Source organism: Prionailurus viverrinus, chromosome B3 (assembly GCF_022837055.1).
Source record: "Prionailurus viverrinus isolate Anna chromosome B3, UM_Priviv_1.0, whole genome shotgun sequence".
Taxonomy (NCBI): Eukaryota; Metazoa; Chordata; class Mammalia; order Carnivora; family Felidae; genus Prionailurus; species Prionailurus viverrinus.
Window position 1 is genome coordinate 69,628,257 of NC_062566.1, and position 25,168 is coordinate 69,653,424.

The 25,168-nt window shown below is 47.6% G+C and overlaps 1 protein-coding gene and 1 long non-coding RNA gene across 10 annotated transcripts in view; one reads left to right on the forward strand and one right to left on the reverse strand.

Annotated features, from left to right (window-relative positions):
• Nucleotides 1-25,168, reverse strand: part of LOC125167665 (uncharacterized) — a 247,781-nt gene that overhangs the window by 17,872 nt on the left and 204,741 nt on the right. The window lies entirely within an intron of this gene.
• Nucleotides 11,768-18,253, forward strand: DHRS2 (dehydrogenase/reductase 2). 4 transcript variants are annotated; one of them, XM_047862103.1, is made up of 8 exons: nucleotides 11,768-11,907; nucleotides 12,077-12,254; nucleotides 12,788-12,889; nucleotides 15,765-15,835; nucleotides 16,897-16,948; nucleotides 17,453-17,587; nucleotides 17,840-17,895; nucleotides 18,142-18,253. In XM_047862103.1, exons 1-8 carry the CDS (start codon nucleotides 11,768-11,770, stop codon nucleotides 18,251-18,253), a joined length of 846 nt encoding a protein of 281 aa, XP_047718059.1. The 4 variants fall into 4 exon arrangements, with proteins under 4 accessions (XP_047718059.1, XP_047718055.1, XP_047718057.1 ...); XM_047862099.1 differs by lacking the exon at nucleotides 17,840-17,895 and having other exon boundaries at nucleotides 17,453-17,603; nucleotides 18,090-18,253; XM_047862101.1 differs by lacking the exon at nucleotides 17,840-17,895 and having other exon boundaries at nucleotides 17,453-17,584; nucleotides 18,101-18,253.

Sequence of the window (25,168 nt, forward strand, 5' to 3'; positions counted from 1 at the left end):
GTAAAGGGTAACTCTGGGCTGGAACTAGGACAGGGTTCCAACGTGGAATTATGGACTGAACCAAGGGTTAAGGAATGACACTCTGTTAGAGGCTCCTGTCAGTCTACACTGACCCGTTAATCCTGGGCTGGAAATCGAATGAGATCGGTAGCCCAAACACAACAAGAGGATTTGAAACCCAGAGGACTTACCAAGGGCCTCATGGGGAGAAAGACTGAACTCAAAATGTTTCCTGGGGCACCACCCCTGTGTTTCTCATTGTCCTCAAATGCTGTCACAAGTTTGCATTAGATCTCAATGCTGCTGCCAATCTGTTAAAATACAAAATTCAGGGGTGCCTGGGTGGCTCAGTCGGTTGAGTGTCCGACTTAGGCTCAGGTCATGATCTCATGACTTGTGAGTTCTAGCCCCTCATCAGGCTCTGTGCTGGCAGCTCAGAGCCTAGAGCCTGCTTCGGATTCTGTCTGTCTTTCTCTCTCTGCAACCCCCCTACCCACTCTTTCTTGGTCAGAAATAAACATTAAAAATAAATAAAATAAAATATAAAATTCAGCTGAGTGAATTTGAAGACCTTATTAGCTTTATTAAATGATTCACAAATGGACAGCATCCCATCTAGCACGTAGAGGGGGCTCTGAGGACAAGTACAAAATGGAAGGTTTTTATAGGAAGCAGGGTGGGGCAAGAATGTTGCTAGCAAAATAAAAGAATTGTTTCAGGCCTGATAGCCTCCCCATAGGGGGACCAGCAGGGGGTCTTATCATGCAGATTACCTCAATTTGGTAGGGGGCAGAGAAGGAGAGAGCCCACGAGGCAGATTCACTGATACTGATCAGAAAATCCCTGACTGATCTGGTAAGACTACATTTCTGGAAGAGGTTAAAATTCCAGTTAGGTCAGGTATTAAGCCCTGGTTTGCGGCCCAAGTGATGCCATTTGGGACCTGAGGTTTTCTTTCTAACAGTTCCCTGAACTTCAGTGAAAAGTTATCAACCCCTGAGCAGAACCTCATGGCACTTTGAGTGTCCTTCACTTGTGGTACTTATATTTTGCTACTTTGCTTCTTTGTTATTTGCATATGCATTTCCCAGGAGATTGTAAACATCTTTAGGGGAGACGGCAAATTTCAATGAATTTCTGGTTTGAACCTAGTAATTCTCCAGTTCCTATACTCTGGAAACGAGGGTTTGGAGTCTAGACCACTCTGGCTCAAAAGCAGGCTTGTCTTGCAGCATTCATTTGTGTATCCTAGGGAGATTAATTGGTGCTTTTTCTCTGCCAGGCTCTGTTAAAGCTGCTATAGACATGGCAGAGGACAATACAAATAAGGGCCCCACTCTCTTGACAGTCATAAAGCAGGAGGGTTAAAAGCACACACTTCACAGCCAGATTACTTGGGCTTGTATCCTAGCTTCACTGCTTACAAGCTGTGTAACCCCTGGGCAAGTTACCTTGCCTCTCTGTACCTGAGATTCATCCTCTGAAACATGAAAATGTTCATAGTGCATCTATTCAGGGTTACGGTGAGGATTAAGTGAATGTACATGTGTAAAGAGCTTACAACAGTGCCTGGTGCAAAAATAATTGCTACATAAGCATTACTTATTATTATGAGTTTTGCAGAGCTTGTGTCCTAGTAGGGGAGGTAATAAAGAAGAAGAAATATTAGGCAGTGATAAGTGCTATGAAGAAAATAAAAGATTTGCAAGGACGTGGAGAAAAGGAATCCTCATGTGCTGTTGGTGGGAAAGAAAATTGGTGCAGCCACTGTGGAAAACCGTGTGAGGTTTCTTAAAAAATTAAAAATAGAAATACCATATGATCTAGTAATTCCACTACTGGGTATTTCCCCAAAGAAAACGAAAACCCTAATTCAAAAAGATATATACACCCTTATTTTATGGCAGCATTATTTACAGTAGCCAAGATATGGAAGGAGCCCAAGTGTCCACCAACAGATGAATGGATAAAGAAGATGTGGTATATATACACAATAGGATATTACTCAGCCATAAAAAGAATGAAATCTTGCCATTTGCAATGATGTGGCTGGAGCTAGAGAGTATTAATACGAAGTGAAACAAGTCAGCCAGAGAAAGACAAATACCATATGATTTCATTTATGTGGAATTGAAGAAACCAAACAAATGAACAACCAAAGGAAAAAAAGAGACAAACAAAAAAGCAGACTTAAATACAGAGGACAAACCGGTGAGTGCCAGAGGGAAGGTGGGTGGAGGGTGGAATAGGTGAAGGGGATTAAGAGAAAAATCAATTATCACCAGGAACATTGAGTAATGTATAGAATTATTGAGTATTATAGTGTACACTTGAAACTAATATAACACTGGATGTTAATTATACCTAAAAAAAGAAAAAAGAAAAGAAAAGAAAAGGAAAGAACAAAAGAAAGGAAAAGAAAAGTGGAGAGCCTGGGTGTCTCAGTCAGTTAAGTATCCGACTTCAGGTCATGATCTCATGGTTCGTGAGTTTGAACCCAACATCAGGTTCTGTTATGACAGCTCAGAGCCTGGAGCCTGCTTCGGATTCTCTCTCTGCCCCTTCCCCTGCTCGCACTCTGTCTTTCTCTCTCTCTCTTAAAAATAAATACACATTTAGAAAAACTAAAAAAAGAAAGAAAGAAAGAAAGAAAAGAGAATGGTAGGAGAAGTGCTTCTGAGGGTCTACCTTGTGCTGGATGATCAGGGAAAGTCTCTACAAGGAGGTGACATTTAGGGACCATGAAATGTAGGTGGTGAGAGTTTTCAGGAAATAGCAAATGCAGAAGCTATGAAGGCAGGCTTGAGCTGTCAGGTCTGGGGTAGAAAAAAAGCCTGTGGGCCAGAGCATGCGGACCAAGGGGAGAGCAGAAGAGATGGTCTCAGAGATACTTGGGAACCAGATTCTTCAGGGCTTTGCGAGATGGGAAAAAATTTAAGTTTTGGTTCTAAGTGCAGTGGGAAGACATTGGAGAGTTTTAAACAGAAGAGAGTTCTTTTTAAAAAGATAATTTTAGCTGCTCCTGCAATGGTAGTATGGATGATAGAGAACAGAGAGGATTTGACACATGTTTTGGGGGTGAAATCAACAGGAGTTGCTGATGTATTAAATGTGGGACTTAAGGTGAAGAGAAAACTCAAAGGCAATTCTCAAAGTTTTTTGTTTTGTTTGTTTTTTTTTTAATTTTTTTTTTCAACATTTATTTATTTTTGGGACAGAGAGAGACAGAGCATGAACGGGGGAGGGGCAGAGAGAGAGGGAGACACAGAATCGGAAACAGGCTCCAGGCTCCGAGCCATCAGCCCAGAGCCCGACGCGGGGCTCGAACTCACGGACCGCGAGATCGTGACCTGGCTGAAGTCGGACGCTTAACCGACTGCGCCACCCAGGCGCCCCTCAAAGTTTTGATTGGAACACCTTCCTGGGATAGGAAGATGTGGAAAGACAGATTTTAGGGTGGATGGGAATCAAGAGTTCTACTTTGGCTGCATTCAGTTGGGCAAATCACTTAAGCTGTCTGTTATTTAGAGTATGAAAAGAATACTAATGTCCCCATAGAGAAGGGTATTGTGGTTAAAAGAACAGATACCTGGGGTGAAATCCTAAGCCTGCCATTTATTAGCTCTGTGGCCTTGTGTAAGTTATTTTATCATTTGTAAAATAGGGATAATCAATAGATAGCACTTACTTCAAATAATGGTTGTATAAGGATGAAAAGAATTAATGTTTACAAAGTGCTTAGAATAGTTTCTGACACATAGTAAAAGCAATACCAGTATTATGGAAATAAAAAAAAACAAATAGGGCAGAATCGAGCCTTGTATTAGATAAGTGGCTTGCCTCCTCAAGATAATCATTAACTATGTTGAAGGAAGGAAGGAAGGAAGGAAGGAAGGAAGGAAGGAAGGAAAGAAGAAGAGAAGGAAGGAATGAAGGGAAGGAGAGGGACAGATGGACCTGTTCCTCTGAAGCATGGTATATAAATTCAACCAGTTCGACATAATCTCTTGTAGAAATAGAAAAGGAGGGGAAAGTTCTCCAACTTATTTTATGAAGCTAGTATGATCTTGATACTAAAATCAGAAAAAGACAATATTAAAAAAAGGAAAAAGAAAACTACAGCCCAATATCCCTGAATATACACACAAAAACCCTTAACCAAATATTACCAAATAGAATTCAGCAATATATAAAAATTATTATACATCATAACCAACCAGGGATGCAAGGGTTCTTTCAATATTCAAAATAAAACCCAGGTAATTTACTGTATTAACAGGCTAAGGAAGATTCTTCTATGTTTTCTTCTAAAAGTTTTATAGTTTTATGTTTTACCTTTAAATCTGTGCTCCATTTTCAGTGAACTTTTGTGTATATATGAGATTTTGGAGGAGGCTGACTTACTAGATGTACCTGGACCTGGGAACCCAGGAGGGGTGGGGAGCACCAAGGGTGAGCAGAGTCCCAGGACATGCCATATATTACATTGTAAATTAAACACTTCACTGATTCCTAGAGAATAATTTATGACTCAGCAACAATTTGTTGAGTCAATACCTAGAATTAACAGGGAGATTATATCCTCAGGAAAAAGGAGGGTGGAGATAAAATCTCCTAAAGGTCTTTGGTATTTAGGACATGTCCTCAGTCATTTCCCTAGTGACCTGTAATCTCCAGGAGCCTGGCCTGTATTCAACTGGGAAAGGTCTTGGGGTAAATAGGCTTCGATAGACCTTCAGTTAGGGTAGAGTCTCCTAGAGGAGGAAGTTAGACCTTCTTGCCTGTGGGGGTTGGTAGGAACGGGTAGATGTGTGGGGAGCCTGTTCTCTGAGTAATTTCCCTTGTACAGGACCTGGGTGGTCAGGATCTGTGGAGAGTTCTTGTCAAGGGGCCTTACTCCTCTGCCCCTCAGGTGGCAGAGTGGACCTCTCAGATCTGAGAGACAGGGTGGGAAGGCTGGAGGGGGCATGGCTTCAGGAAGTTTCAGGTGGGTACAGCCTGGCAAATAGGATAAAACCTGAGTGAAAATGGAGACCCCCCAAATAGGCCTCAGGAAGTTTGGGGTAATGGCACCAGATTCCCTTCTCAGATCTTTTGTAAGGCAAGAGACTGCATCTTCCTGTCATTGCTACTCCCCTGCAGGGAGTTGGGGACTGGGCCTTCTCTGTGCTCCAGCATTAGGTGTCCCGAAGTATTGAGGCAGGCCACACAATGAAGGGGAAAGCAGGGGAAAGGGAATTGCCACCTGATCAATGCCTGGGATGCCTGCAAGCATGCTGCTTGGCACTTCGCAGATATTACCTGACAAACTCACTGCAATAGTCCTAGATGACATCTTCACCTCCATTTGCAAGAAATCGATGTGCTAAGAGTGTGAATATGTTCATTTTATCAGCAGTGTGTTCTGTTTGCCTGTGTCAACATCACTGTGTCTGATTCTGCAAGCCTTGTCAGAGTGGGTCCAGCATAGCCTTTCTGACCACGCTTTCTATTGATGGTGACAATCCCAGGGAGTTCCTGATTTATCCACATCCACCATCTGAAGGGCACTGTTACCCTGGCCTTTCACTCTTACCCACGAATCAGAAAGACCTATGATAACCACTAATTACTTTGATTTAGAATGCTTTTCTTGATTAAAAAGATTTTCTTGTATTGTATACGAAGAGATATGTACAAAGATGCTTATTACAGAATTGCTTGTAGGAAAATAAGGGAATAAACAAAATGCCCATCAATAGGGGAATAGTTATATAAACTAGGGTAAGCAGCATTCTCAAACTTTTCTGTCTCAGGGTCCCTACATGTTCTTTTCTTTTTCTTTTTTTTTTTTTTTTAAGTTTTATTTATTTATTTATTTATTTATTTATTTATTTATTTATTTATGTATTTATTTATTTGAGAAAGGGTGAGAGCAGGGGAGGGGGGCAGAGGGAGAGAGAGACAGAGAGAGAGAGAATCTTAAGCAAGCTCCAAGGTCAGCATTGAGCCCAACATGAGGTTTGATCCCATGATCTGGAGGTCATGACCTGAGCTGAAATCAAGTGAGAAGCTCAACCGACTGAGTCAGCCAGGCACCCCAGATCCCCTATGGTCTTAAAAATTATTGAGGACTCTGAAGAGCTTTTGTTTATGTGAGTTATATCTGTCAATATTTGCTATAATAGAAATTAAAACTAAGAAATTTAAAAATATGTATTATTTATTAAAAACAATAAACCAAGGGGCACCTGGGTGGCTCAGTTGGTTAAGCGTCCGACTTTGGCTCAGGTCATGATCTCGCAGTTTGTGAGTTCAAGCCCTGTGTCAGGCTCTGTGCTGACAGCTTGCTCAGAGCCTGGAGGCTGCTCCGGATTCTGTCTCCCTTTCTCTCTGCCCCTCCCCTCCTCACACTCTGTCTCTGTCTCTCTCAAAAATAAATACACATTAAAATAATAATAATAATAATAATAAACCCATTGTATGGTCACATAAATAACATTTTCCAGCTTTACTGAGGTATAATTGACAAATAAAATTGTAAGATATTTAAGGTGTGCAGCATGGTGATTTGATACATGTATACACTATGAGAGTTATGTATACATTATGAGAGGGCTTGTCCCATCGAGTTAATTAACACACCTATCACTTCACATAGTTTTCTTTTTTTGTGTGTGAGAGTATTTAGGTTCTACTCTTTTAGTAGATTTCAATTATACAATACAGTGTTATCAGCTATAGTCATCATGTTGTATCTTAGATCCTCAAAACTTACTCATCTTATAACTGAAAGCGATACCTTTTTAGCAACTTCTCTCTATTTCCCCCACCCCAGCCTCTGGAAACCATTTTTTTACTCTCTGTTTCTTTGAGTTTGGCTTTTTTTTTAGGTTCCACATATAAGTGCTACCGTTTAGCATTTGTCTTTCTGTCTGGCTTATTTCATTTCATGTTGTTGCAAATGACAATATTTCCTTCATTTTTAAGGCTGAAATATCATGTGTATTGCCCCATTCATCCACAGATAGACACTTAGGGTGTTTCCATCCCTTGACTATAGTGATCATATACTGCGATGAACACAGAAGTATAGGCATCTCTTCAAGATAATGGTTTTATTTCCTTTGGATATTTATCCAGATGTGGGAGTGCTGGATCATGTGGTACTTCTATTTTTAATTTCTTGAGGAACTTCCATGCTGTTTTCCATGGTGGCTGTATCAGTTTACATTCCTGCATAAACATTATTTTAAATGAAAAATGGCCATATTTTCTAAAATATGAAAATATGAAAATAAAATAAGAAAAATTAATGAGAAGAGTGGCATTGTTGTACATCGAAAAAATATCTTTGATGTCTGGTTTAATAGAAAACAGCTGGAATCTCATAGTTACTTCTACATTTAATGTTACGATGTGTCTATTTTTAAAATTTTTAATGTTTTATTTTTTATTTTTTGAGAGACAGAGAGAGACAGAGTGTGAGCAGGGGAGGGGCGAAGAGAGGGAGATACAGAATCCGAAGCAGGCTCCAGGCTCTGAGCTGTCAGCACAGAGCCCAACGTGGGGCTCAAACCCACAAACCATGAGATCATGACCTGAGCTAAAGTCGGCTGCTTAACCGACTGAGCCAGCCAGAGGCCCCTGTGTTTATTTTTTTTAATTACATCCAAGTTAGTTAGCATATAGTGCAATAATGATTTCAGGAGTAGATTCCAGTGATTCATTCCCTATGTATAACACCCAGTGCCCATCCCAGCAAGTGCCCTCCTTAATGCCCCTTGCCTATTTAGCCCATCCCCCCTACCCACAACCCCTCCAGCAACCCTCAGTTTGTTCTCTGTATTTAAGAGTGTCTTGGAGTGCTTGGGTGGCTCAGTCGGGTAAGCATCCGTCTTCGGCTCAGGTCATGATCTTACGGCTCGTGAGTTTAAGCCCCGTGTTGGGCTCTGTGCTGACAGCTCAGAGCCTGGAGCCTGCTTCATGTTCTATGTCTCCCTCTCTCTCTACCCCTCCCCTGCTCATGCTGTCTCTCTCTGTCTCTCAAAAATAAATAAACATTTAAAGAAAAAAGTCTCTTATGTTTTGTCCCCCTCCTTGTTTTTATATTATTTTTGCTTCCCTTCCCTTATATTCATCTGTTTTGTTTCTTAAATTCCTCACGTGAGTGAAGTCGTATGATATTTGTCTTTTTCTGACTAATTTTGCTTAGCATAATACCCTCTAGTTCCAGCCACGTAGTTGCAAATGGCAAGATTTCATTCTTTTTGATTGCTGGGTAATACTCCATTGCATATATATACCACATCTTCTTTATCCATTCATCTGTCGATGGACAGTTGGGCTCTTTCCAAACTTTGACTTTTGTTGATAGTGCTGCTATAAACATGGGGGTGCATGTGCCCCTTTAAAACAGCACACCTGTATCCCTTGGATAAATACCTAGTAGTGCAATTACTGGGTTATAGGGTAGTTCTATTTTTAACTTTTTGAGGAAACTCCATACTGTTTTCCAGAGTGGCTACACCAGTTTGCATTCCCAACCTACTTCTATTTTAGCATGTAGCACTCTGCACTACATTTGTTTAATTTCTCCATTAGACTGTAAGCTTCTCAAGGTGGACTGTTCCTTCATTATTTTGGTGTTCACAGTACTTAATGCAGTGCCTGGCAGGAAGTAGGTGCTCATTCAAATGTTTGGGCCTAGGTGACAGCCTGGGGTGGTGGGTGGACACCTGAATACAAAAGTACATCTAGAACTCTACAGCCATCAGTCCTGTATAGTGCCTGGGGCCTGATCCCCTGATCTGGCCAGTAGGGCCTGTTTCATGGCTTTGGGGTTGAGGCCTGCAGTCTCTTCTCTGTGCTTGTAGAAATATCTTCGTGGCTTTGTACCCAGTGCTGCCTCCCCAGCCGGCTAAGCCTGTAGGCCCCACAGGTTGGGGTCTGTCTGCTTCTATTGTGTGAGTGTCTGGGGACAGGTGGACTGATAGGATTGGCTTCCTGGTGAATGGCGTGAGGGGCATTCAAGTCCTGCATTTTCCCTCAAGCCACTCCCAAGGAGCTTCCTCGCCAGCTGTGGGGGAGGACTTTTCTCATAATTGCCTTTCATAATTCTCATAATGCCTTTCATAATTCTAGGAAGGTAGATTCCAAGAATCCTTGAGTTTTTCAGATGGAGTAACAGTGCCTGAAACTCAGCCTGTTGTTTCCTCACATCTTCACACTCAGTCAGCTGCAGGCTCCACAGCAGAAGGGCTCCTGACCTGCACTCAGGAACGACGACGAGAGCATCGCCAGGTAAGACCAGAGCAGGGACAATGTGGCCCAATGTAAGGCTGGCTGGGCTGGGGTCCCTGTCACCACTACTGCCCACCTTCACCCTTTTTTTATTTTTTGTGCTGATGCTTCCTTCTCCCTGGCTCTGTCTGCAGCTGTCTTTATTTCTTCTTTGATTCTCATAAAAAAGCTCTCGGGGACTATCAGAGCCCTTAGGGCCACCCAACTCAGCACCTCATCTTACCCAGGTGCAGATGGAGCCAGAGTGGGGAACAGACTTGCCCAAATCATGCACCTTCTGTTGAAATCTCCCTCATCCCTCTCTTTCCTGATTGTCAATGTTTCTAACTACTAGCTCTCCCCTAATCTTTTCTTTGCTTTTCCCTTTCCTTTTCTCTTTGGTGAGGGCCATCCATCTCCAAGATGGGACTAAGTTGAGGGTGTGTCCACTTGGCTTCCCCACCTCTACTTCTGGGCAACTGAACTGATCAGCATGGTAAGGGGCATCAGAGTGGGCAGTGCCAGGCTCAGAGACCACTCTAAGCTCCCGGGACCTGTGGTTGACTCTGGCCTAGCTGGCCCAGGTGACTGCTCCAGAGGTAAGCAGAAGTGGGGATGAGGGCAGAGTGAGTGGGAGCCTGGACCCTTGGAAGCTGCTCAGTCTCAGGGAAAGAAGGACCTGGAATGGGAAGGGGAACCAAGACAGACAGATGGGGCCTGATCAGTTTCTCCATGCTCTACCTGCAATAGGCCACAGCTGCTTTTCCCTACAAGTAGGGAAGCTTTCCTGCAAACCATCTCGTGGCAAGTTTAGAAAGGAGCAGGGCTTGGTAAGGACTGTTGTAGAACAGAGGGGACAGCCACGGACTTGCTGGTATGGGAACAGCATCTCAGATGTGCCATAACTCTGGTCTTCCAGCAGGGGGCGGCCCGTCCTGACAAAATTCGAGTCCCTCTTTTTCCTGCTGCCCTCCCAGCCAAGGAGACCAATTCCCTTGACACTTGGTGGGGTTAATCTGCGCTCACAGCTGGGGGTAGAGAAGTCCCCCAGGGGTCATAACAGTGTTTAGAATCTGGTGTCCTGTTTATGAAAAGTAGAATAATCAGAAGCTGAAACCCCTCATCCTCTGGAATGGAAAGGCTGTAAGTATGACCTTGCAGAAAAGAGAGAGCATGTGAGAGAGAAGAGAATGACAGCAGCCAGGACAAAAAGGAGAAGAGGTCAAGGACCTGCAAAGGGTGTCTTTGGAAATACGGTATCCGAAGAGACATAAATTTGAAACCAAGGCTGTCTCTCTTAAAACAGAGCATTTGGTTACCTTCGTTATGGCACTGATACAGACTGATATTTAATCTGAAATTTCTCCCTAATTCCTGAGCAGCACCCATTCATTTGTTATTATAGATAAGGACCCCTAACTGGAGGGAACTGGGTTATGTAAAGGTTGGTTGCTAAGGAACAAGGGAGATGCAGTAGGTATGGCAGGGGTTGCTTAGTAACAAGGAGTCCCTTGGTGTTAGAGTGGCCAAGGCAGGTCTGGAACAGATGAGGGTCTGTGGACGGTCAGCCCACACCAGAATCTCCTGAAAGTGCGTGTCTGATGGCCCCTGCAGTCCAAGCCGCCAGAGACTGCATCTCTTCAGCTTCCTGGCACTATCTTACATGAAAAGTACATCCCGAGTCGCTGTGTATCCTCAGTGACCCTTTTCTCCAACCATTCCTTCCCTCCCGCCTCCGCAGGAAACAGATCACACTTCTAGATTCGGGACCCCACAGGGCTCCTGGGCAGGCAAATGGGAATCTCACACTGGGGGGAGGCAGGAGCCTCTGGGCTCACATTGATGTGGAGCTGGGAAATTTGGGGTCTTGGCGAAAGAGGATCCCCTACACAAGCATCTCTCCTGTATTTCCAGTTCATAGACAGTGTCTGCATATGTGAGTCTCCCATGCCAGGTCCTCACCCTGCCTTCACACTTGTGCAGACCTACCCCTACCCACACTTGCAAAAGGCCTACCCCTTTCCTTCCTGAGGGTGTCCTGAGGGCATGGGTCTGCACCCTGCAGCCTGGTGTGGGGCTGCCTTGTCTGACTCAGGCTCCTCACAGCCTCTATGCAATTAGCTTCACTTCAGCACAGCCTGGTGAGGACGTTATGCAGGCGCTCAGAACCTTGGTCTACTTTCTCTGGCATGTTGCAAGTGCTCAGTGCTTGGTCGTGGAATGAATGGGAAGATAACCCTGTCTGCTGAATGGTGGGTCTCACACTCTAATTTGCCTGTTTTATAAATAGAGAATTTTCACAGAGTTTGCCTGACCTGAGGCTCACGTGTTTGAAATTCACCCTGACTAGCTCGACTCTCTCTGGTTCTCTGCTGCTGGCCTTGTCTGTCTGAAGGAGCTGGAGGTAGATTGCCATCACGCTCACTAATGGCATCAGTGATAGTTGAAGTTGATTCTCTCCTCCAGGGCCAAGTTTAGCAGGAAGCAGAGACAGGAACTGGCCTCCATGCTCCCAACAGTGGCCTGCATCCACAGAGGCTTGTTCTGTTCCTGTGCTGGACTCTCTGTGCGCATGACCAGCAGGGGGATAGGCCAAAAGGGCATCCTGGCCAATCGGGTGGCCGTCGTCACGGGGTCCACTGATGGGTAAGTGCCCTGATTGCCCTATGGGTCTTGACCCCTCACAAGGATTTTCGCTTCCACAGAGAGACCTCAGGGTTGTAGATTAGGACACAGCCTTATTGGTTTCCATGGGTCGAGCGACCAATGGTGGCAGGAGGCTGAGGCTGTCTTGTTCTCTCCATTTCTGCCACAGGATCGGCTTTGCTATCGCCAGGCGCCTGGCCCGGGACGGGGCCCACGTGGTGGTCAGCAGCCGGAAGCAGCAGAATGTAGACTGGGCAGTGGCGGCGCTGCAGGGGGAGGGGCTGAGTGTGGTGGGCACCGTGTGCCACGTGGGGAAGGCCGAGGACCGGGAGCGACTGGTGGCCACGGTGAGGGGCCACAGGGGTGGAAGGACATAGGCAGGAGAGTGCACAGAGCCTTTCCCACTCTGCTCAGCCCTGGGTGGGGCAGGGACCCGGATCGGGGTTGGGAGGCCCTACAACAGTCTTGAAACCAGGATTGTTCATGGTCTAAGCGGGTAGACCTCATTGTTCACGCTGGCTTTCTGGAAAGTGGCTCGTTGGTGAAAGGACCCTCACCCCCACCCCCACCTGGAGAACTGTGGTTGAGGAGGAATCTAAAGGGATTCCCCATCCCGGGCATATAGACGGATTCCTGGAGAAGACAGACCTTCCTCTCCTGAGGCCCTCAGCTCTGCAGAGCCCGTCCTTGGGCCTACCTAGGGCATTGCCCTCACCAGTGTTTGGTTCTCACACTGGCTTTGTGACCATTCCTGGTTGAGACAGTATCTAATTAGCAAGTGTTGTCTCAATGCTCTGTGCACTTGGCAGCAGTGTGGGGTGGGTGAGGCCTCCTCGGGCCATCTCCACACTTATGCCCTTCGTGTCACTCTTTCCCCCAGGTCGTGGAGCACTGTGGGGGTCTCGACTTCCTGGTGTGCAGTGCAGGTGTCAACCCGTTGGTGGGAAGCACCCTGGGGGCCAGTGAGCAAGTGTGGGACAAGGTGAGAGGCTGCTGGGGGGAGCTGGCAGAGGGTCTGAAGTGCTCCCCGGTTGAGCCTCCCCTCCCAAAGTTACTGTAAAAACAGGCACTGACCGCTTGTCCCCTGGAGTGTGTTGCGGTGCTCCTTTCCAATTTGTGTGTTTTTAAAGTGGCTTCCTACATTCTTTCTGCCATCTTTTCTCTTCCCATCCTTTTTGCATTTATTCGTTTAGCAAATATTTACTGAGGGTTTGCTATGTGCCAGGCACGGTTCCAGGCTCTAGCTTTACAGCTGTGGGAGTAGGTCTCTGCTTTTGGTAAAAGTCAAGAATAGTAAGGTCTCTGCTCTTTGTCAACAGCAGATATATTTTCCTTTTTTTTTTTTCTTTTGGTGATTTTGCTCCTTTTTGGTGACCTGTACCTGCCGCTGAGATTCTTTCTTCACCCTTCCTAGATGAGGCTTCCTTACTGTCCCTCAGATGAACCTGCTACACCTGTCAGGCCTGGGCCTGGCCACTGGCTTCCTATGAGCTCAGACATTCCAACCCACTGCGTCCACCTAATGATCCTGCCACCTGAGCCACAGGGTCCAGAAGAGGCCTTGCAAAATGCCTTGAGGTCCATTTTGGGCGTTGTTATCCTATGACTTCTGTTCCATTCACTCCTGTCTTTGGTTCCTGAGTCTGTCAGACAAGACGGACTGCAATGAAATCACCTTGTTAGCACCCCCCTCCCTACCAAGCACTGGCCAGAGCATTCCCTTCTGCCTTCCCCAGCAATCCGCGCTCTGTAGACATCGTTCTCGAGCCACCTCTCCTGTGCATCTGCCCTTGGAGGCTTGCCCTTTCCTCCATCCTCAGAGATGGCCTGAAATCTGAGCTCCCTGCAGCCGCAGCTAGCAGCCTCCCCAGGCTCCTCAGATTCCTGATGCTGCCCAACGACCATTTGTGATTAGGTGGCTGGGACTGCATGGCTGACCATCTCTTAACCCTCCTGAGTCATACCCTCTTTTAGTGTCTTAGTTCATGGGATCATGACTCTGTTTGTCTCAACCCATTTCAAATCTTCTCTCCTGAAGCCAAGCGTACTTGCCCACCGCCCAGCCTTACTTTCTCTGCCGCTACCCGGTTTTCCAAGGTCTGCCCCACTGGGCAGGAGTCATCTCCAGTCACATCTGCCACCACCTCAGAGGTGAAATGGTTACAAAACGAGTGTGACATTGACCTGCTGCTCTATCTGCATGCGGTTTTCAGCAGGTGTCCTGGGGGTTCCTTCTTGTTCACCTTATTCCCGGGCCGGTTTGAGCGCCTCCCCAGGCAGACTCCCGTTTTCTCCAGCTGGTTGGGAAATCTCCCATCTCCCATTCCACCGCCTCTCCTCCACCCTTCTCCTGCCTGAGGACTCTCCAGCACCCATCCTCCTCAGGCCCACAGTCTCTACTCAGGACTTCGTGGCACCCAGAGATACTCTACCTGATTTTCTAATAGGGCAGTCCTCTTCAGCCTGGGAGGAGCTGTAACTTTTCCTTGGCTCATGTTTGGTTGCCAAGTCTAGGAGTGGCCTTGTCTGAGCCCATCACCCGGCCTGACATACATGGAGCTTAGGGCAGACATCGGTGGGGTGGCGGGGGTCTGTTTCGAACAGAGAATGACCAGGAATACCCTTAGTCTAACCCTCAATTCCTTCTTATTGGGGATCTCATGCTGGTCCCCCCTTTAGACATCTGAGCCACTTCTTACAGTCTTGGGGGTCATCTCCAACCCTGGCAAGTTGTCATCACACTGGCCTCAGCAGCTCTCCATTGAAGCATTTCCCCTGCCCACATCCAATGGGGTGGTTGGGTGTGGGATGAAAACGTGGGAAGGCATTGCAGATGTGCAGCCTCACTCCCTAGAGACATAGATGCACTGACCTCACTCGAGGTGGTGCCCCACAGGAGGGATCCTGCTCCCATGTTAGTCCCAACTGGTACTCTGACCTAGCCCCCAGCCCAGTTTCTGCATCTTTCCCTGTCGGCTCCTCTCATACTTTTCCTCTGTCCCCAGTGCCACCAGACAGAGTTCCCAGACAGAGGGTCAGGGACCCTTAAGTCTGAGCCCAGATCCAGGTTTTAGCTGCAGGCAGGCCCAGCGTGGGCACCCAACTCCCAGAATGGCAGTTCTCTGTTGTGTCTCCCTCTTTGTGGTGGCCGTAGGAAAGCTTGGAGCCAAGTTTGCAATAAACTGGCATGCATGTAGGCCCTCACAGCTTGCATTTTTGTGAACGAATAATAGACTAATGTTCAGTCCTTACCACATGCTGTGAACTGTGGGCACCAACCTTATTACTCTTGCTTTTTCTTATTTTTCTACACTTATTTTTTACTGTTCTCCATTTCTTCACACATAATACCTATTTGATTTGTTTTATGCTGTTGCATTGTGAGTATGCCTTTAATTCTATTGGGACAAGACAAGGACATAAACAAGTAAAAACACAGACAGACGAAGACAGCTCTTCCAGAAATCTCCTTTGCTCCCAGCACCTACATTCCCTCCATCTGTTCTACTTTCAGTCTTTTTCCAGTGGCCTCTGCTTATAGCTTCTGTCTGCACAACCAGAACATAGTCCAGTTTCTTTAAAAGGCCTGAACGTTGCCTTCCTTCACCCCAGTCCTGAACAATTCACATTTTCAGGGCTCTGCTCACAAGCCTGTCACTTAGTCTGCCTGCCTATTAAACCATTAGCAAGTGGGAAGCACCTCTTCTCCTGATCAGAAGGGGAACTGATCTCAGATCTGCACATATCTGGGTTTACCGCACAAATTCTAGGACCCCATGTGTCTTATGAGAACAGGTCCTGGGCTGAGGGCTGACTATGTGTCTCTGCCCTCCACCATGCCTCTGCGCTGACTTCAGATCCTGGAAGTGAATGTGAAGGCCCCGGCCCTGATACTGAGCCAGCTGCTGCCCCACATGGAGAAGAGGGGGTAGGTTGCAGGGTGGGGGTGGGGACTGGTGGGGAGCCAGGGCATGAACTGAGTCTAGAGAACATGGGGCCATAGCCGGGAGGGGAGGACAAAAGAGGTGTCCCTGAGGCCTCCACATCCCCCTCCCTCTGTTCTGCCTCACCTTTTGTACAGCTATGGCTTCTAATTCTAGTGGCTGTATGATGAGGGTGATGTCCAGGGGCTCAGGCATGCTCTCGTTGGCCTTGACATCACCATGTTTGGGAAAGGGCTGTGCTTTTAGCTCCTTAGCCTTGGGCAGGTCATTTTCACCCTCACCTACTCTGATTCTCTCACAGCTGGACAATGCCTTTTCACCAGCTTACAGTCTGGGACAGGGTCTGCCCCTTTGCTCCCGGCAGGGAGAGGTCCATCCCACGCCCCTCCTCACTCCCTGCTTCTCAGTCTCCAGGGAGCCTGCTGTTCTAGGCAGGACCTGTTCTAGGTCCTGCATATCTGACTGCACTCCACACATAGTCTCAGGGGTCTGAGGTTAGGGACTTGGGCCACCACCTCCCTCAGCATGTAGCTACTCCTCCAGTATGTCCTCCATGCAGACATACCCTTCAGGAACTGGCCTGGGGACTGTCTTGGATAGAAGGAAAAATTCCTGACTCTCATTTCTTGTCTCTTCCGGCCCCATCTACTTGTCAGAGGCCGCCCATTGATAGGCATTCACTGTCACCAAGGCCTCTCTGCCCCCTTTCCCAAGCACCTGGCTGTCTGTTCTTCACTACCCCAGGGATAGGCAGAAGAGGGTAATGGTTCAAAGTAGAGACATTGGGTCAGAGAGAGATAGGGTTGGAGTCCCAGCTCTGCCACTTATTGGCTCTGTTGCTAAGCCCTGCTGAGCCTGTTTGCTCAGCTGGGAAATGGGGATAATAACAGGAACTGTATGGCTGTTGTGAGGACCGCATTATTCAATGACTATAATCATTAAAATGTTATAATTATAATTTTTTATCTTTTAAAAATAATAGTGGCACCTAAGTCCGTGGTAAGTTATTGGTTTCCTGTCTCCCCTGTGTCTGTCTGTCTCTCAGGAGGGGGGCGGTCATCCTGGTCTCCTCCATTTCAGCGTATGTACCACATGTGGTGAGTTGTTGCTTATGTGCTCCTGGTAGGATTAGGTGAAGGGGTCCCCACAATGCCACAGGGACAACGTTTGGGATAGACCCACACTTTACTCCTGCTGCCCTAGGCTGAGCTGATGCCCATGTGGCTGCTGGGTCCCTCAGATCCAACTTCTGTTCTCAGACCAGGCTGGGGAGAGTGTGTCTGAGTTCTGTGCTTGGGCCAGGGTGGGATCATCTGTAGGAGAGAAATCCAACTGATGTGTTCCTCTGCTTCCCTATATCCTTAAAAAAATTTTTTTTTAAGTTTATTTATTCATTTTGAGAGAGACAGTGTGGGAGGGAAGAGAGAGAGAATCCCAAGCAGGTTCTGCACTGTCAGCACAGGCCCTGATGTGGGGCTCAAACCCATGAACCATGAGATCATGACCTGAGCCGAAGCCAAGAGTCGGACACTTAACTGACTGAGCCGCCCAGGTGCCCCTGCTTCCCAATATCCTAATCACTGTCTTGATTCCCTTCCCAGGAGCTGGGTCCCTACAACATCAGTAAGATGGCCCTGCTGGGCCTCACCAGGACACTGTCATTGGAGCTGGCCCCCAAGGGCATCCGGGTGAACTGCCTGGTTCCAGGAATAATCAAGACTGACTTCAGCAAAGTGGTGAGGACTGGGGCATGTCCTCCATTTCTCAGCCTGGCTTGGCGAAACCTCCCCAATGACTAAGTGATGAAGGAGTGACTGGAGCTTCAGATCAGCATCCTTAACAGCTGAGGTCCTTGCTGTCCTCTGAATTCAGCCATGACTCAGTCCCTCTCCCCTGAGAAAGACAAATCTGCTATGGGATCACCTTGGTCCCTGCTCATCTCCTTGTTTTAGCTAGCACTGACTCTTTCATGTTTTCTCTTTGCCCAGGCATACAAGAATGAGGTTTTTTGGAACAACTTCAAGGAAGATCACAAAGTTCAGAGGCAAGTTGGGTTTGGAACCTCGGTAATCTGGGCACAGTTGGGGAAGAGGGGCTGGTCTATCACACTAGCTGACCCCTCCCTGGGCACTGGTCATTCCTTTAGCTGAAGTCTGGTTTCTGCAGAGCCCTGGAGGATGCAAGTAGCCCTGCCAGGTCCACCCTGTCCCCTCTTGGAGTCCACTCCCACCAGAGCAGCAAAACCAGAGTCTGAGATCATTGACATGTGTTCTGTCCTCCTTCTGTCCAGGATTGGGCAGCCTGAGGACTGCGCGGGACTTGTGTCCTTCCTGTGCTCTCCAGACGCCAGCTACATCACCGGCGAGAACATCGTGGTGGCCGGCTTCTCCTCTCGTCTCTGATGGAGCTAAGGGGGTCTGGGCCTAGGAGCCTGGGGCTCATGAAGGTCTGAAGCTCTGCCAGACAATAAAGCTGGGGGCTTGTTTGTGCCAGGCTCGAGGAAGGAGCCCCAGTATTCTCATCTGCGTGACTGTTGTTGATTTAGCTGCTGTGATTCGACCAACATGTGGGTTCTTGGTGTGGGGCTGTGTAGCTGACTGAGTTCATGGGGCTGGCACTTCGGAGGAACCGTAAGGGAAAGGAACAGAGACTCCTCTGGCAGCAGGCCCCTGATGTATGCTGGCTTCTTCTCTCTGCCTCTTGTGCTTTAAACATTTTTTTCCCCAAATAAACTCAAATTTATCCTCGAGCCTGGAAACTCCTGGTAAGGGCAGAGCCAAGGGGAATGAGGCTGAGGACAGGCCTCTCCTGTCTCCTGACTTCTGCCTGAGCGCGTTCACAGACCCATGGTGGTGGTCAGTGAGCGTTCACAGCAGGCTCTGCTCCATTCTCTGAGCAGGCTGGTGGGAGTAGCGGGAGTGGCAGGAGGGAGTGGGAGAATTCTGGAACTCCCGTCGGGATTCTCCAGGCTAGTGGTTCTTAATGTTTTCTGGGCCATACAGGCCTTTGAGACCCAAAGAAAAAGGTCCCACCAAATCTTGCATATGATTCCAGGTTGAGAACTTCTAATTCAGACAAAAGAGAGAAGTCAGTGTGAAGTTCTTCTTAGGTTGTCTCCTCTTGGCAAAGGTTCTTTTTATTGTCCTGAGTCATGTTCATGGGCACCATCCTACTTTGTGTACATGTCCAAGGCTCAGCGGAGTTGGGGAGGAACAGTGGCACTGAGAACACCTCTCTTCCTCTCTTGCCATCCACAAGGGGTGCCTAAGTGAGGGCCTGAGACAAGGCTTCCACCCTGCCCACCAGCCTTCACCTCACCGAAGCCCCTCACCACCGCCCCCTCTCTGGACCTCTTGGGCATGGGTCTTTGTCTTGAGACTGATTCTATTAAAAGCTTTATTTATCCCTACCTTGTACATTGGACCACACAACCTAGAGAACATAAATATAAAAAAGACCCAACCTCCCTCAAGTTCCTTCATTGTGGTAGGAAAACAGGGGTTTAAAATAAGGCAGAATGTATTCATTCATTCATTCATTCATTCATTCAATGAATTTAGTGCCAAAGCACCACTCCCTACCAGGCACCGTTCTAGGAACTCAGGGGGTGACTGTGAACAAAACAAGGATCATTTCCCTACAGAGCTTACACTCTCGTGGCGGAGGGGTACAATAAGCAACAAACATGTTAAAAAATAAATTATATAGTGTCTTAGTAGGTACAGAAGAAAAAGACTAAGAGTAGGGTAGGGGTACAATTCTGTAGCCAATTCTTTTTTTCTTTTTTAATCTGTGTAAATTTTTGTGCTTTTCGTTATTTTTTTTTAGTTTGTTTATTTTATTTATTTATTTATTTATTTATTTTTTAAAATTTTTTTTTTCAACGTTTATTTATTTTTGGGACAGAGAGAGACAGAGCATGAACGGGGGAGGGGCAGAGAGAGAGGGAGACACAGAATCGGAAGCAGGCTCCAGGCTCCGAGCCATCAGCCCAGAGCCCGACGCGGGGCTCGAACTCACAGACCGCGAGATCGTGACCTGGTTGAAGTCGGACGCTTAACCGACTGCGCCACCCAGGCGCCCCTATTTTATTTATTTTTTGAGAGAGACAGAGACAGTGTAAGTTTGGGAGGGGGAGAGAGAGGAAGAGAGAGACTCCCAAGCAGGTTCTGAGCTGCCAGTGCAGAGCCCAACTTGGGGCTCAAATTCATAAAACTGTGAGATAATGACCTGAGCTGAAACCAAGAGTTGGACGCCTAACCAATCGAGCCACCCAGGTGCCCTTGTACCTAATTCTTTTTTTTTTTTAATGTTTTTTTTTTTGAGAGAGAGAGAGAGACAGACAGAGCATGAGTTGGAGAGGAGCAGAGAGAGAGGGAGACACAGAATCTGAAGCACGTTCCAGGCTCTGAGCTGTCAGCACGGAGCCCGACATGGGGCTTGAACTCATGAACTGCGAGATTGTGACCTGAGCCTAAGTCAGCCACTTAACTGACTGAGCCACCCAAGCACCCCCCCCCCCCCTTGTACCTAATTCTAATATGTGGGCTCTTCTCCCATACCAAGCAGTTCTCTAACACCAGCTGCATGTCTCACAATTCAACTTAATTCTGACACCATCTACCTGGAGATAGGATGAGATCCCATAGGTCAAGGGTTCAGTTCTACAAGACCAGCCCTCACCCCACTAGCCAATCACAAGTCCCTGTTGTCACTTGTGCTCTGACTATAGCTTGGAGATTCCAACAGCCTCCTCCTTGGGTTTGATTAGTTTGCTGGAGTGACCCACAGGACTCGGAGGAACATTTTTCTTGCTAGATTACCAGTTTATTATAAAAGCTTATTGCTCAGGAACAGCCGGATGGGGGAGTTCCATCCGGCACGGTATGGGGAAAGGTATGGAGCTTCCATGTCTGTTGCCACTCTCCCCAACCCAAAAGCTCTCTGAACCCTGCCCTTTAGGGTTTTATGGAGGCTTCATTAGGCACACTTGGCAACTGATTCAACCTCCAGCCCCTCTCCCCTCCACAGAGGTCAGGGGAGTGGGACTGAAAGTTTCAACCCTCCAATCATATGGTTGGTTTCCCTGACAACCAGCCCATCCTTAGGTGTTTTCCAAAAGTTACCTCATTAACATTAACTGAGGTATAGTTGCGAGGAGGTTGTTATGAATATTGAGACACCTTTATTACTCTCATCACTTACGAAATTCCAAGGGTTTTAGGAATTCTGTGGCAGAAACGGGGACAGTGAGGTCTCCCTAGGGTTGGCACTTGTCCAGGCCACAGGTGCAGGGCTAAGGTGCCACCAGAAGTGTCCTGAATGAGGCGTCTGAGGTGGGGAATCAGAATACAACAGTAAAGCAAGAGCATAAAGCTCAGGCTGAAGGCCTTGGTTGGGAAGGTGGGGGACTTGGGCATCAAGGTGTAGTGGGAAGATGCAGACAGGCAGAGCAGGACAGGATTCTACGGTGAGAAAGCCAGGCCCCAGAGGGGAGACTCTGGAGGTTCCCACAGCTCTAGAATAGCCACGGCAGAGGGCAGAAGCTTGTTATGGGTTCTCCAGCCCCATGACCCCCTCTACACTGTGTGGGGGCAGAGTTAGAGAAAGACAGGGAAGTGGCCAGGCAAGGAGGGACAGTGCTCTTTAGGCCGGCAGGGAGGACACCCAGAGTGGTGCAGAGGATGACAGGGACCCCCAAGGGGAGAGAGCAGCCTGAGGGTGGGGCAGGGGCTGCCAAGCCCTCTCCCTCCCAGGATGAAAGCAGTGGAAGAAGGTGAGGGTATGTTACTGGGAAGGAAGGCCCTAGTTCTGGACCCAGTGCTGGAGGCAGGGCGTTGAGGCCGAGGGAGAAGAGAACTTTGCTTGCAATGGAGCAGTGCTCAGAGAGGGGATTTGGTGTCCCAGTGATACATGCTGTGTGTTTGTTATAGCGAGTGTGTGTCCCTGGTAGAGTGAGACTGACCTCAGCAAGGAGAAGGGGCTGGGAGGGAGAGCAGGTGAACATATTGGGGAGTGAAAGGATGGTTGGCACTCAGTTTATGGCTCTTGCCCTTCTTCTGTTGAGAAGTGTCTGGAAAAGCCCACTCTGGGCCCACGTTGCCCAGGGCATGCCAGGAATGGGAGGGTGCAAGGATGGAGAGAAGGACAGGCCCGTTGCTCTGCTCCCATGCTGTTCTTGCCTTACAGCCACACAAGTGGATGGGGGCTCCGGACTGGGTTGAGTAAGGACCAGGGCCAGACTGAATCTCCCCCTCCTGTCTCCTTAGGCTGTTTCCAGCCAGGAGACAGCAGGTCACAGACACCCGAACATAAGTTCTTCCTTGGGATAAATAACCTCAGTATTTACTGGGTTCCCAACAGCCCTTGGATGGCACTGAGATACTTTCACCTGGGCTAATAAATGAAAAACAAAACAACAGCAGCCAAGCTTGGCTCATCAGAGGGTTTCTGCTGGCTTGGAGTACTTGTGTGCTTGAGGGACGGGGAAGGAGGGAGAGGAGGAAATGGAGCCGGGTGAGTGGGGACTTGTAATATCTGACTCTCCACCTGGGAGCATTTTGTCTGTATTTATACATTTCAAGTTAACCCCTTCATCTCTGATTCTTTTTTTTTTTTTTTTAATTTTTTTTTTCAACGTTTATTTATTTCTGGGACAGAGAGAGACAGAGCATGAACGGGGGAGGGGCAGAGAGAGAGGGAGACACAGAATCGGAAATAGGCTCCAGGCCCTGAGCCATCAGCCCAGAGCCTGACGCGGGGCTCGAACTCACGGACCGCGAGATCGTGACCTGGCTGAAGTCGGACGCTTAACCGACTGCGCCACCCAGGCGCCCCTCATCTCTGATTCTTAAGGAAAGATCTGGAGGAAAAAAGTATCAGGGTACTGGGGAATCCTAGGGTATCCAGGGATGGCCATAGGTAAGGATTATGATAAACTGAGTGATGGCAATCCAATCTGAGGATTCTGTGTCTTATGACTCTCGAGGGTACCCAACCTTGATTGGATGCTGTGGCCCCACGGGAATAAAAAGCTGTAGTCCCTGGCCTGGTTTTTTCTTATTTATTTTCCAGACCACACTGTAGTGGGTCTCCTGTCCCACCACACTGTATATCACTCACTCCTGCAATGAACATCCAGGCTGTGTCTGTCCAGGCCTCACCTATGGGCCTGGCTCACAGGTGGGAGGGCAGTTTGAAGGGCAATGCCAGGGCAGAGGGAGAAGAAGGGGTGGTTCCAGAGTGGCCCGAAGCAGTGGAGCTAAGCGGAAGTTTTGTGGAGGCTGGGTTTTGTGGGGTGAGGTGAGGACAAAAAATGGGTGAATGCCCAAGGCTATGCTTGTTCACCGCTGACTCCACCAGTGAAGGTCTTGCATTAGATTTTACCAAAGAGATGAACTCTTTCCATCTAAAGCAAAAAGTCCCCTTGGCCAATTAAACAATGGGGTAAACATTACCAGAATAAACGAAAGATTGAGAGTAGGATGGAAATGGAGGAAAAGAGCAATCAGATGACACAAGTGCCCTTGGGTTTCCTCACCTGTGGGGCTGGGACCCTGGGAGCAGGGGTGAGGGGGGCACTGAAGTTGCTATGCAAGGCTGGGCTGCTGTGTGTACCCTCAGTGGCTGGACTCAAGTTTACAGTTTCTGTTCCTTTAGCCCTTGAAGGCCCAAAGATGTGTTCCTCCATGTAGGAAGGGTCCTCATGAATCCCAGTGGTAAAATGACTCCATATGCTGATCATTTTAACGGGGACCTGTGACATTTCCTAATTGCTACCTGCTCCAGAGAGGTTAGTTTGTGTAGATATGTGCATCTTGTAGGAAGGCATTGCTGAGATTTGAATCCGAGTCTGTCTCTCAACCACTTTCCATGACAAAATGATGGCCAAGGCTCTGTCAGCCTAATTCTCTCTGGCATATCTGTCTTAGTTTGGTTTCTCTTGTAAGTAGAGCCTAAGACAAGAGCTTTCAGACAGGAGATTTGCGGGAGCAGAAGCATGGGGATGAGCAGGGAAATAAGGGGTCAGCTAGGGAGGATGCCACTGCATGCCATAAGTTCTCCCCATCTCCCAAGAAGAGCATAGACTCCCTCACAAACATACTTTAGAGTATGTCCACCCTAAAGATGGCAGGTGGAGCATTTATCCATGTGCTCTCACCTCCTATCCACTGAGGGCTGCCTCTGGGGATTATTAACTGGGCCACACTTCCAGTCAAAGAGGAAGGTGCTGTCCAAAGTGCAGTGAGTCAGGCCTACAAGAAATGGCTCACCCCAGCCATGTCAGAAGTCATGCAGGTGACAGCAAGAGGGCCTGAGTCAGGACACCGAAAGTGTCTGATACAAGGTCTTTAGGATGTAAGCACCCCAGGTCTCAAATTTGTTTAAGAACCAAAACTCTCAGGGTGCCTAGGTGGCTCACTCGGCTAAGCGTCTGACTTTGGCTCAGGTCAGGATCTCAAGGTTCGTGGGTTTGAGCCCTGTGTCAGGTTCTGTGCTGACAGCTCAGAGCCTGGAGCCTGCTTCGGACTCTGTGTTTCTGTCTCTCTCTCTGCCTGCCCCCCACCCCCCAAAATAAACATTGAAAACAAAACAAAACTCTCAACCCTTTTGCTCTTGTGAAGCCCCAGGGAGAAACAGTCTCTCCTCTTCCCAAAATAACAATTAATCCACTTCCCCCAAGGGACGTCCATCAGAAATTTTCACTGAGGCTTTCAAGCTGCCAGATCTTAAATCTCCAGTTACTGGTTTGAGTGGTGCATGTGACTATTCCGCAGGGTTCCCAGAAGACTGAAGAGAGAGGAAGGCAGGAAAGGAAGATCAGAGAGGAAACTCTTAATAAACTAATCACACACACAAAGAGCTTCGGTCTCTCAACAACTGGATGTTCTACTTGTTAAAAAATGAAAATTTAAAATGTAACACTCAATGTCATTAAATTTACATACCAATTTAAAAACTCTCTTTACTTCTCCCTAAGTAAAAAATCAGGATGGTTTTAGAATGTGAGGTCCTGGGAGGGAAGGAATCCAGGGTCACCTTTGTCCCATTTCTGGCAACCCAGCTTCTGGAGGCAATTGACAAAAGATGCTGGTGGTAAAGATGGGTCCTTGGTGACCTGAAACACCACAGGTGTGGGGATGAGATGTGGGGCCTTGGAGTTTAATGAATGGATAACTCAGTGGCCAGCCCAACCCGAACACCAGGCATTTTGGGTCTTGAATGTCCTGCATCAGATTCTACCAAGAAGATGACGGTCTTTCATCCAAAGCAAGTGGTCCCCTTGGCCAATTAAACAGCTTACAGACAGCTCTGTT